At 47.9% G+C, this 13682-nt stretch overlaps 1 protein-coding gene across 1 annotated transcript; it reads left to right on the top strand.

Moving 5' to 3' along the window:
• Nucleotides 1–2658: 2658 nt before the first annotated feature.
• On the top strand, nt 2659–9787 carry Sfrp2 (secreted frizzled related protein 2). Its single transcript, XM_028789482.1, has 3 exons — nt 2659–3373; nt 5654–5734; nt 8618–9787. The coding sequence occupies exons 1-3, from the start codon at nt 2872–2874 to the stop codon at nt 8920–8922; spliced, it is 888 nt and encodes a 295-aa protein (XP_028645315.1). The 5' UTR covers nt 2659–2871; the 3' UTR covers nt 8923–9787.
• The last annotated feature ends 3895 nt before the right edge of the window (nt 9788–13682 follow it).

Raw genomic sequence — 13682 nt, 5'->3', positions numbered from 1 at the left:
CTTAAAAACAGAAAGCACCAAATGGAAAGGAAGGACCAAAGGCAGGAGTTGTGGAGGCTCCTCTTCCGGCCTTTCAGCATTTGAGTCGGAGGTTGTTCGCTGTGCGCTGGGGTGGGGGTGGGGGTGGCAGGAGGGGACCTATCTATTGCTAGGGAAGCAGCCTGCCGAGGCTTGGCACTGTGAATCGCACTGTTTACTAACTAGGAGCTCCCCTTCACAGGAGATAGAAAAGAGGTTCCGCAAGGACTCTCAGCCGCAAAGGCCTGCTACTTTGAATAAATAGCTTGGAGAGGGGGAAACCTGTGAACCTGGGAGCCTACAGGAAGTACAGAAGAGCCCAGGCTAACCCAGGCACTCCAAGTGATTGCTTCTCCCGGAGTTCTGTCCTCCGGGCTACATAAACCCACACAGGAACCCGTTGACGATAATCACAGAGTGGCCCTGGGCTGTGCTTCACATACAGACAGTGGTCCACCCTCTGAGGGACCACTGAGCAGGGCTACTATCCTGCTCCTCAGCAGCGGGCTTGCCGCGTGGGCACGCCTGTCACACAAGCATGCACTTGGCTGATGGTGTACGAAAGGAGGGTACACGACTAGAGCTGGGGAGGAAGATGTAGCTTGAGCTTTAGTCCAGGCCGAGTGGTACTGGTGTTGGAAGGGTCTGCGACAACAAGCTCCATGGGTTTCAGCCGGGCGAGCGAGCGGGCAGGAGCCAGACGTTGAGCCGGGTGCTGCGGGAGACTCCCGTAAGACTTCGGGCGCCCCCTGGTGGCGAGCGAGGTAGACGCGGGCTCCTCAAACAATGCCCAGGCCCGCGGGAGTGCGCCAGGCGCATGGGCAGCCTGCTGCTCTCCGAAACACAAAAGCGAGTGACTCAAACTCCACGAATTGGCTGTAGACTTTTTGATCTCCCACCCGGGGGATCTTCAGGCGGGAGGTGACCCCATGGAAGTACGTTGGGGCTACGAGTAATGAGTACTAGAGAACCCAAATCCCCCCCACCCCAAGCTCCAAGTCCTAGCATTTCAGCGTTCAGACTGCATAGCTTTTTATATTTGTGTGGTTTATTTTCAAACTAGGTTTTTTTTTAATCTAGGGAAAAGGACTTCTAAGCCTCTGGCCGCTTCAGCTAGACACGGGAAGGAAAGTCTAGAGTCAATTGGATGGAAGCGGCTTCGCCCAGACCTTTCTTCAGCAGAGCAGGAAAAACGAGCTGAACTTTTAAAGACTCCGATTGCGGGCTCCCTCCCGATGTTTGCCTGCTTTGTCTATGGCCAGAAGTGGGTAGGAAATACCATTTTGTCGTCCTCACGTCACTTTTTAAACTCTCATAAACTGAGGGACCACAAAATGTGCTGACCCCTAAACCCGGAGTGCACCGTTCCGAAGGGTGGAAAACGTAAATCCGGCAGCAGATGGCCAAGCCTGCTGATAGCCCAGGAAGCCGCAACAATGTGTCCACCTTACATTTGAAAGACGATTGTTTTGGGGAGAGGAGGGAGTCACTACCCAGAACCTGCAAGGTCCTACTGAAAGAGAGGCTGACAAGGGATGGTTTGGGGAAAGGAGCTCCCACTCACACCCCAGCCCAGCCCCGCGCACGCCCACATTGTCTCTCTGTACTCCTTTACACCCCTGGCCTGGCACCTTACAATCCCTAGCTCGCCTCTATCCGCTTATTCTTTACAGTCCTTCAGCACTAGCTTCCCTATTCCCATAGAGCAGAGATGGCCCGTTGGTACGCTACTCATATCCAGCGACCAGTATGATGTCCTTGGTTGTTATGGGATAAGTGAGCCCATGCTGAGAACATGACTAACTCTTGTGAACCTCTTCGCAGAGGTGTCTGCCCGTTCCTGTCGGCCTTCTGACCTTGGTACTCATAAGCCCCATTTATTGCTTTGGTGACCTATCCTGAACCCCTATGTATTAGAGCCCGTGCTGCCTTCAAGTATGGACATCTCTCCAGAGGTCAAAGTCTCTCCTCCAAAGAGGAGAAATGGCGGGCAAATTCGTGTCGCGTCTGACAAGTTCTCCACAGTGACAAAACCCTATAGACACCCCAACAAAACAGCAACGCAATGCATTATTGCTATTCCGTTTTATAAGTCATAATGCGTCGAAAGGCAGTGGAAACACATTGCACAAAGCCAATCTGCTCAGCTTGGGCTGGAGACCTGAGAGAAAAAAGCTCGGGCCACAGAGAGTCTAGCTTATGGTTGCCCGGGGACGCAGTGCTGAGACTTAAAGGCTGTTGCACATCAATACGGGCTCAGGCCACGCGGGGCGTGAAACGCGTTCCAGCCCAGATCCAACTGCAAGGCAGCTAGCCCGGCTCCACGCGCGTGCTCAACTTTCGCTGCCTCCGCCTGGCTCTCTGCTCGCTCGCACTGGAACGCGGTGGCCGCGCTTGTCTGCTTGCAAGGCAATCACCAGAGCGCGCGCGCAGGGGCTGCTGCATCGGGGTGGGGGGCGCAGCCCAAATTTCCTGCCAACGAGCGCGTGAGGGGCATTCTCAACGCAGCCAGCCCCAGAAAGTAGTGACCGGCCTCCTCAGATTACTCCGGATTGGCTCCTCCCTTGCTCCCCCCCTCCACCTCCAGATTTGCATAAAAAAGGCCAAGAAAACTCTGGCTGGGCCCCAGCTTCTGCTCACTCTGCTCCCCCGGGTCGGAGCCCCCCGGAGCTGCGCGCGGGCTTGCAGTGCCTTGCCCGCGCCGACCTCCCGGCGCCCGGCTTCGCGCGCTCGCGCGGCCCGCTGTCCAGAGCCCACGAGCAGAGCGAGCGAGTCCGGGACGAGCTCGGGCTCAGGCCGCCTCTCGCTTCCCCGGCTCGGCTCCCTCCGCCCCCCCGGGGGTCGCTAGTCACGATGCCGCGGGGCCCAGTCTCGCTGCTGCTGCTAGCCCTCGCCTCGCACTGCTGCCTGGGCTCGGCGCGTGGGCTCTTCCTCTTTGGCCAGCCCGACTTCTCCTACAAGCGCAGCAACTGCAAGCCCATCCCGGCCAACCTGCAGCTGTGCCACGGCATCGAGTACCAGAACATGCGGCTGCCCAACCTGCTGGGCCACGAGACTATGAAGGAGGTGCTGGAGCAGGCGGGCGCCTGGATCCCGCTGGTCATGAAGCAGTGCCACCCGGACACCAAGAAGTTCCTGTGCTCGCTCTTCGCCCCTGTCTGTCTCGACGACCTAGATGAGACCATCCAACCGTGTCACTCGCTCTGTGTCCAGGTGAAGGACCGCTGCGCCCCGGTCATGTCCGCCTTCGGCTTCCCCTGGCCAGACATGCTGGAGTGCGACCGTTTCCCGCAGGACAACGACCTCTGTATCCCCCTCGCTAGTAGCGACCACCTCCTGCCGGCCACAGAGGAAGGTAAGCCTTCCCTCTTGGATCCACTCACACTCCCAAGTAGCCTAAGGTGCTGGGATCTGGGGACGGGGGAAGGGAGGCGACACCCCGCAGCCACCACTCCACATCCTAGTTTGTCCAGGCTGGGGGGGTCCCAACCTTGGGTATGGCAGCTCTCCTTGCCCTGTTGCCATAGGAGGTATCAAATTCGAGATACTTATCCATGCGCCAAGATCCCTCCTTCGTTCTAACAGCTCCTCTTAGGTAGTTAAGAAAGCCAAACAAAAGTGGCAAGCCTTTAAAAAAAAAAAAAATTCTTGCTCTGCGTCCCCGCTTCTGAAAGCATTTACCACGGTCAGGTCCTAGCGATGAGCACCCAGACCAGACACTTCGGCTCGGCCTCTCTGCACGTTCTTGTCCCACTGGGTAAAAACAAACGATACACATTGATCACCTTTTGAGATATTTTTTGTCCTTTGCCAATATAGGTTTTGGAGATAAAACGAAGACTGCCTGGGAGCGAGAGGAACCCTGAATATCGATTTTAACTCCCCAGGTGTTTGAGGGAGAGAGGATAAAGGGAATCTCCAGGAATCATCTTTCTGTCACTATCGGCTTTTATCTTAGGAGTGGTTTTAATTAGCTGGGAAAAAAATTCATGCAGAAGAGTTCCCTCAAGTTTTTAGAAAACTTGAAGTTTCTAAACTTCAGAGGGAAGTTCATAGGCAAAAACCATCAAAACAATGAAAACCTCATGGGCTTTTGATATTTTTCCTGAAAGGAAAAAGTATACAATGTGTCTGAGCTGATTTAGGCCCCCTGAGATAGAAAGGGGGCTTCCTAATCCCTCTCGGGCTTCAGCCCCATCTCCCTTTCAATCGCTAATTGTTTTCCTGCAGACATCATTAGTTAAAGAAAATACAAAGTTGTTTAGCAATCTTTCCTGGCAGGCACCATGAGTCTGCAATCATCTTATTGGTTAGGTTTCTAATTTATTGCAAATGTTTGGCATTTTTCAAACATTTGCCCAACATATACAATAGAATAACCAATACAGGTTGGTAGCATTTCATACACATTCTGAGCCTCCTGATTGGAAGTGTTTCTCTCTGGTTCTGTAGGGCTGGGGTTGTTTTGTGGGGGGTTGCTTTTGTTTTTTCTTCCTACTATCAACTCAAATATACTCTGGGTAATCCTCCAGTGTTCACTTTCCTGCTTCAAAATAAGCCTGTATGCCAGCAAAGTTGGCTCATTGATAGTTTCAAAAATCAGATAACTTTCCTTTTATGGGTCACAAGAGTTGTTTTTTTTTCTTGTTTGTTTGTTTGTTTGTTTTCCTGTTAAAATTCAATTTCATGCTAGTGAAAACCTACAAGATGGCACTTGAATTTTAAAGGTGTCATTGGGCATATTTATACATTAGAGAAAGAAAGTGCAATCGTGTTCTTTCACGACAGCCTTAGACAGACTGATAACTGGGTAAGCAAGCGCACAGCACCCCGGGTCTGCTCTGACAAACCCGCAGAAAGTTTTCCTTCATCCAGCTCACCTTGTCCCCAGGTTTATTTGCTTGCACAGGCAAGGATAGGCGACAAGCACCTGTAGCAAGGGGCTGGAGGGGAATAATGAAATAAACCATAACTGAACCACAGACTTGGCAGGAAGCACAAGGTGCAGGAGAGCCAGTTAGAGCTGGCTGTCGGAATTACTGAGATTCACTTCCAAGATGCAAACAAACAGGCCCCATAAGTTCCTCACAGCACCACACTGGCCTTTCCAGCCCAGATGAGAAAAAAAATTGCAGTAGATCCCCTAGACTTAGAGCCCTGCTGAGCAGAAGGGGCTTTCTCCATGTCTTGCAGATGAGAACCATCTTCCCGTTGTATTTTATGGTTCTACATTTTCCCATGCCCCAGTGAGATTTGGACCCTTGAGCACTTTCTTCTTAGAGATTTGGGAATGGCTGGAGTCATTTGAGGAGTGAGGAGGGGGAAAGAGGAGGAATTGAAAAGGAGCAACCTCTCCAGGTCATCTTGCAGCACACACCTACCCACTGATCACAGCCCCCTTTTTATTTGAGGGTTAGTGCTCATAAAGCCAGACCTGTGGCCACTCTGATTTCACCCAGCCAGAGATGGAAAGTGCAGCTAGGGACGGTGGGGTCCAATTTCTATGGAGGAGGCAGAAGCAGGGGTCACAGGACAAAGGCTGAGCTGGCCTGGCTCGGTCCTTTTGAGTTGTTTACAAACGCCACCTGCTGTTCCCTTTTAAGGCAACTCACTGAAGCTCTTTTCACGTCTCCAGCTCCCAAGGTGTGTGAAGCCTGCAAAACCAAGAACGAGGACGACAACGACATAATGGAAACTCTTTGTAAAAATGACTTCGGTAAGTAGCTGCCACCGCCAACAGATGTCACATCCATCCAAGTTTCATTCACCGTGAAAAGTTAAAAGTAGAAATCGGTAAGAAGTCACCAGATGAGGCTGGGTGAGACGTGATCACCTCTTCTGTTTCCTTAAGTCACCTCACTGACTCTTAAATCGTCTGGAGCTGAGTTACACTGGATGACATTCACTGTTCTCTTAAACAATCACCTAATGGGAATTCCCCAAGGCACCAGTGCACAATAGCTAAATACTAACCTCTTGGGCGTTTTGTTTTGTTTTGTTGTTTGTTTGGTTTTTTGGTGCCAACACACAGAATCCTGTGCCACGTATCTTTTTCAGTTGCTTGGCATGTGTGCCAAGAACTGGAAAGTGCATATGACCCTCAGCAAAATAGATGCGAGCTTTTCAAGTGGCCCAAAACAAACACTTGTACTAGCGTCAAACCAAAATACTTTCATTTGATTTGTAGCCCCATAGTGACACATTGGTCACGATTTTACAAATTGGAGAGAGAGAGAGAGAGAGAGAGAGAGAGAGAGAGAGAGAGAGAGAGATTGATTTCTCAAGTTAGGTGAGGTGGAAGAAGCCAAGATGGTGTAGTATCAGGACAGGTGGTGATGCTATTCAAGAAGCATAAACAGTAAGTCACTTCCTTTAGGAGACGGTAGGAGGAAGGAGAGACTTTATCTGCAAAGAACATTACCTGAACCTACCTGCTTGCCTGCAAGCCTCACCCCCAGGTAGGGGAGGGAGGAAACTATCTAGACAAGAGGCAAAGTCAAAATCCCACATGGCTGACACTCCCAGTCAGCACTGTTGCTTTAATCCTGCCCCAAGGATAGGCATGTGTGGTTGTATTAGAGGGGTTGATATCCCTAAGGGTTATTATTGAGTCAAAAGCTGAAAGTTACCAGTGAGCAGGGAAGGTCGCTGGTCTACCAAACAGCATGGAGTCTAACAGATCGATGTTAACATTTCCATACACTCAACAAATCTTTATGACTGAGGAAACTGGCTCCACTGTTGATACACACACACACACACACCACCACCACACCACACCACACCACACCACTTGCTTGCTTTGTGGCTTACCTAACAGAAGACAAACTTGCTCAAAGGACCATATGAAGTCCTAAGCCAAAGAAGCAGTGTGAGTATGCTGCGCAGTGCCGCCATCTCCATGGGGACTTCGCTCTCTGCTGCCCTGCTCCTTTGAGATAGGGACAGTGAAGTGGTATTCCATTCTGCCTCTGTGCTTTGCCGAGCAGTCCAGCTAAAGAGAGGTAATTAACACCCCTCCTAGCCCAAACTGATGACACTTCTGATATTTGAAGATCAAGAATGTTTCATTGATCAGGTGAAGCCTGCCCCCCCCCCGCCCCATCTATGTCAGAGACTAGACTCTTGGCTAATGTATAACCAGTTAAATTCACCCCTACGGCAGCCTCTTATCCCTAGTAGAGTCACAGGAACGTGTGGTATTTCCACAGGGCATATTTCATAAACTCTGAGGAGTCAGTACTATGGTTCAGATGAATACCACATCAGGAAAAACTGTCATTCACCAAGTCACAGCACCCACGCGTCACCATACAGCACCATTCATTTCTATTTTGGCTGGAAAGCCAGCTCAGTTGAGTTCCCTGTCTGAATTTTTTTTTTAAGGAAAACAAAACCTCAAAGACATACACACACAAAATTCTCCACTATTACTAATTTAAACAATGCATTAAACCCCATCAAAGTTGGGAAGTCAGACATGCGTGTCATCTATTACAGCTGTTGGTGGCACCAGGAGTCTTGGGACACACTGGAGCTGAGCAACTTAGAGCTCCACGAAGACGGGGATTTGACATTACCTCAAGAGAACACAGTGGTAGTGTAGAACAAGGCTTGGGGACTGAGATAGGACAAAGCTACCTGGGTGGCCTGGTACAAGTCACAGACACTTCTCGAGACTTGCATCTTCATGTACTAATGGGCTTTTAATGGGATGGCCCTTTCTAACCTGAGAATTCTATCCTTTTCCTGTATGTGTGGAGTCCTGACATTTAATCCCGGCCTGTATGTTTCCCAGCGCATAGTGTCCATGGCTATAAAATGTGTCCTTTATAGTAAACAACTTACTTTTTGTTCTTAACAGTCTGATGACTCTACATACACATTTTGGAAAGAGTACATCCATGCTCTGTAAAGGCCTTGGCCTTAACCAGGCAAATGAGAGCACATGAGGATGAAGTCTTCAGAAAAACACTTTTATGGCTAAACATGTTGTGCTCTTAAAAAAAAGAGAGACTTGCTTTTTTTTTCTCTCCTTGTTACTTTACCAAATCAAAAGCAGCTGCAAGACCCATTTCTCCTTCCCCTGTAATCTGTTCTTCAGAAAACAGTGACCATGATATTTCCTCACAAGTTTGCTTAGAAACCTCTCTGACATAATAAACCCAGTTTAAGGTTTGCAGCCAGAGAGGTTCCTGTTTCACCAAAGAGTTAGGCATTGTTCCTCATGCTGAAGACTCCTCCGTTAGGGGAGTGGTTTGCTGGGAGTAGCAAGAACCACATGCCAAGCAACTTTCCAACACAAGGGTCCGGTATGAGGAAAGAGTTAACTGAGTCTTGCAAGAAGGTTCTGGAAGGGTAGCTGATTGGAAACAAAATGCCAAAGTTTGAGGGCTTTAGAATTGGAGCTCCCTGCCGACCCCAGGGCCTCAAAGCCCCCCTACCCACAACAACCCTAATGATCTGTTCGATTATAGGAAAGCCCCTCTTCCCCTCATAGACCAAGTGAGAATAAGGCAGCAAGCTTACAACCTACACAGTTCTCCCCCGTCATAACCCGTGTTTTGTGTCTACGTTCCTGCCCCTCTTGTATTCACAGCACTGAAAATCAAAGTGAAGGAGATAACCTACATCAACAGAGACACCAAAATCATCCTGGAGACGAAGAGCAAGACCATTTACAAGCTGAACGGTGTGTCCGAAAGGGACCTGAAGAAATCAGTGCTGTGGCTCAAAGACAGCCTGCAGTGTACCTGTGAGGAGATGAACGACATCAACGCACCCTATCTAGTCATGGGACAGAAACAGGGCGGAGAGCTGGTGATCACTTCCGTGAAACGGTGGCAGAAGGGCCAGAGAGAGTTCAAGCGCATCTCCCGCAGCATCCGCAAGCTGCAATGCTAGTTTCCTAGTGGGGTAGCTTCTCACCAGCCAGGCCCTGGGCTCCGTGGACCGCTTCCACTCTGCGACCTCATTTCCGGTTTCCCGAGCACAGTCCTGAAAGCTACAGCCCCAGCTTGGAGCCGCTTGCCCTGCCTCTTGCATGTGTGTATCCCTAACATGTCCTGTGTTATGAGGCCCTAGGAAGCCTCGGGAACGGATAGCTGTTTCACGTAAAGCGAAAAGTCCATCCAGGTCTTGTAGAAATATTCAAACTAATAAAATCATGACTATTTTTATGAAGTTTTAAAACAGCTCATTTTAAGGTTAGTTTTGAGTAGCTGTAGTACTGTGACCTGAGGGGCATTTTCTCTCTTTAGTCAGTCTGTTGCTTTACACTGTGCGCTTAGGTTGCCGTGTCACGTAAATTGTTTCATTTCATTTTTCTCTGTGGTCTAAGTTTGTGGGTCCCAGACTTGATTGAGATAAAGCTGGCTGTTATCTCAAAGTCTTCCTCGGGTCCAGCCTGAGACTCTGGCGTCTAAGTCTTCAAACATTTCGTCTCTCATTTTACGCCCTCGTTAACTCTGACATTGCATGCACCCCATCCCAGCAGAACTTCAGTTTATAAGCACACATTAACCAACCCTCATTGCATGATGCCTTCAAACAAAGGGCAAAGTGAATACAGTTTATAAGTTGACAAGTATTTTAAGCTTTGTCTAAAACATCTTTTTACTCCATTTTTTTTTTATTTTTCGCAAACTAAATCATTGTAGCTTACCTGTAATATACGTAGTAGTTGACCTGGAAAAGTTGTAAAAATATTGCTTTAACCAACACTGTAAATATTTCAGATAAACATTATATTCTTTGTATATAAACTTTACATCTTGTTGTACCTATTCTTTGTCTCTGTCATGTCTCCTTTGACCAAGGAGCTGGGAGGGAGAGCTGTCATTTCCTTCTCAGGAGGCCCAGCCCTCCCCACAGCAGGTTGAAGTTACCAGCTACTCCAGTGTTTTAGGACTTGTCCCCTCATATGTTAGCGTGTACCTCACATTTCAGCCAGATTCATGGCCACTGTTCCTGCAGATGGCAGAGATTGAAGGCTCTCACTGGCCCGTCTCAGTGCAGTCTCTAAACTACTGGGTCCTGTGCCTTGCTGTCCTGCTATTTATTGCTGGAGATTCTTAGAGAAGAGGAAAGCGGCCATTGGGAACATGGTAAGTCCTTCCCGTACTTAAGCTTTGAGGTAAAGAAAGCTATGGTTTGTAGAACTTCCACTGGAAGTGAAGATACAGAGAGAGGATGCTGGAAAACAGGATAAGAAAGAGTCAGACAGACAGCCATAAATACCTGTCTTAATTCGTGTAGGCCACTGTGACAAAATATTTTAGACTGGGCAATTAATACACAACAGAAATCTATTTCACACAGCTCTGGCAGTTGGTCAAGGAGCCAGGAGATTCAGTGTCCTGTGAAGCCTCTCTGCTCAATGGATGGTTCCTTCTCACTGTCTACTAATATGGACAGAACTTCCCTGGGTGGGTTTGACAAGAGCAGTAATCTCATTTCTGCCAGCAAGACCTCATCTCAAAGGCTCCACCTCCTAATACCAACTCGCCGGGGATCTAACCTTATGATGAACTTCGGAAGGACACAAACAGACCGTAGCAATGTCTGTCCACATACTTCATTATTTTATTATAAAACTTATTTAGGCACTCTATTTAGCACATAAAAAAGTGAGGCCCAGAGACCAGCCAGCAGGGCTCCTAAAACATGCAAGCCAGTGAGAAAACTGATTCTGCCATCTGTTCAACGTGGGAGTGGACTACAGAAGCGTGAAGATGCTCACCTTTGCACAAGTACTTAGTGAGCAAACAGTGACTGATAATGTGCCAGACGTGCTTTAGGTACTGAGGACACAGACATCCGTTTCACTCCTTATAGAGACTGTGTAAGGAAATGAAGGGGAGAGGAAGTCAGGGCGGAGCCAGAAGGTTATATCAGCAAAACTGGTGACTTGTCTGGAGAAAGAATACAGACAGTGTGAACACAGCAGTTCCTTGCCAACTCTGATTTTCTGGAAGAAAATCCCTCTGTGTGTGTGTGTGTGTGTGTGTGTGTGTGTGTTTGTAAGTGTGTGTAAGACTATCTGTCTGTCTGTCTACAAGAGTGCAATGCCTGGCAAGTCCAGAAGATGACATCACATACCCTGAAGCTGCAGTTACAGGCAGTTGTGAGTCCCCCAGTGTGGATCCTGGGAAATGAGCTTGTGTCATCTGCAGGTGAGGCGCACACTCTTAACCACAGAGTCACCTCTCCTGCCCCAAATCTGACATTTCTAATGGTGGTCATCTAATGAGGGCTTCATCTAACAGCATTTCATCTATCTAACTGAGTAGTCTCTTACCTTCTGTCCCATCTCTCTACAGCACCTCAAGCTCCTCACCCTCCACAGCTAAGATGGCCCACTGCCCAGGCTGCACGGTTTAGCCGATACCTTTCATTTTCCTCTGCACCACCACTAGATTCTGCTTCTCATCAGATCATCAAGGCAAATCCCATGGATCCCAAGGCATGACCAGGAATAGCAGGGAGGAGGATGGGGAGAGGAAATGGGAGAATTCTGTGGGGCTCCTTGCAAACATTGCTAGCCTGCAGAATAACACAGCATGAGGCAAGAAGGAAATCCAGTTCAATATGACTTAGCTAGCCAGTGTTGACTCAAAGTTCTACAGTCTGACCCAAGCCATTTATTATTGACATACTTACACAGTAAAATTTGGGGGGGGGGGGTGAGGTGGAGAAAGTTATCACTAGAAAGTTTAAGGCACGACTATATTGAAACTCTTTTGCAAAGTACCTGTGACTGATTCCATAGGGATGGCTTCTATTGACTTAGAAGCAATGCTCAAGAGTCTGAGAAGGGTCTGGGATGGACGTGGTAGGCTGAGGGATTTGGATGGGGCCTGATCACTACAGATAGCAAAGTTATTAACTACATCGATTTCCAGCTTTCCAGGCAGAAATCGGTATAAATCACTTCCACTGAAGAGAAAAGCATCCATGTTTAACATTTCTGGTTCCCCCAGTTTTATGTGTGAGCATGGGCACTTCGTGCCCCTCCAAGAACTCTCAATCAGACAGTTCAACCAGGAGATGTGGGGCTTAGGAAAAGGACAAACGCAAGGAAGACAAAGAAGCAAACAGTAAATACAAGATCCACTTCATCCAAAGTCAGGAGTCAGAGTGGGGATAGACACACTCGGCAGAAGTGTTGAAAAGAAAAGACTTGGAAAACAAACAGAAGTGCAGTGGCAAAGGATATATACACTCTCAGCACTTAGGAGGTGGAGGCTGGAAGATCAGTCTCAACTACACAGCAAGTTCAAAGTCAGCCTGCGCTACTATAGAACATGTCAAAACCAACAAGCAAACACACTTGACAGAAAGAAATCTACTTGAATGTTCTCTCTCCAAACAAGCCAGAGGTTACATACTTATTTAAGAGGATATACGACCTGGGCTCTAGAGAGCACGCTGATGCCAGACAGGGCTTCTGTCGGTCACTGCTGCAGTCTCCTTCTTTCCTCGTGGACCTTCCAGCTCTGGCCACTGCTCATCCTGTCCCCATCTTTGATGTAGGCACAAGCCATGAGATGGGCCTGGAATAGAGCAGGTAGGTTTGCTCTTGGTTTTATTGTTGTTTTATTTTGATCTAATAAACATAGCTTATTTATTCTTGATATGTCTGTGGCTGTAGTCTTAATCACTTCTTTGGCTACTGGGTTTCTTTTGTAGGCAGATGGAACCATGAATGTGCATCCATGGATGGAAACAGAGAGAGCTTAGGACTCCTGAGCTCCTCAAAATGGTTCGTGACTCATGGAGAAGCTCAAATACTTAAAGCAGGAGAGTTCCCTAAACAGAAAAGCTAAAGGCTATTAAAATTATATATCCTTAGGCAGCTCACTCCTCATCCCTTTAATAAATAGCTCAAGATAGGATTGATCCACAAAGACAAACTTTGAGTCTTTGAGAGTTCTTTGAGTAGCATTTCCTAATTCCACACAGAATAAAAACACCTATAAACACAGTTCAGTAGACTGGAATTCATAGCACAAGGGGCTCAGTTACCCAAAAAATACTCTCCATCTCCCATTACCTACTGTCTCATTGAATAACAGTATGTCTGAGGTCCTCAGTGTTCTTGGGGGAAAGAGGTGTCAACACTGAAAATCAAATCCAGGCATAAGCCCCCATGACTACCTTCACCCTGTACTTCCCTTACGCAGTTACTGAGTCTGAAGGGTTGAACAGTATGATTTCTGCCTTTGAAACACATTACGAATGTACACATTAATTTATTAACTCAGCAAATATTTACTGACCACCGGTAATTTGACAGTGGTTTATTCCTCAATAAATATACACCAAGTGTATCCACAAGCCAGGAGCTGGTGTAGGTATAGCTGCAGTAATCGTGTCCTACCCCAGCTTTATTCTAGAGGAATTATACAAGATTCTGGTGATACAGGAGTAGGCTTTCCAAACAGACTCAGAACCCAATAAAAAAGAAAGGCACAGACAATCAACACGGTATCGGAGGGAAGTGTACACGGCCCTCAGCAACGCACAGAGGAGAGAACAGTTAACAAGCATAGAACATGGAATGCTTGACTCAGGTCAAGTTTAAGATCCTTATAAAAATGCTTACAGAGATAGAAATGTCAGTGAGTCACCATGGAGTACTGTCTATTAAGACAGTTAAGGAA

The sequence above is a fragment of the Grammomys surdaster genome, unplaced genomic scaffold (genome assembly GCF_004785775.1).
Source record: "Grammomys surdaster isolate TR1022 unplaced genomic scaffold, NIH_TR_1.0 125834, whole genome shotgun sequence".
Lineage (NCBI taxonomy): Eukaryota > Metazoa > Chordata > Mammalia > Rodentia > Muridae > Grammomys > Grammomys surdaster.
This window is presented reverse-complemented; position numbering and strand designations above follow the sequence as displayed.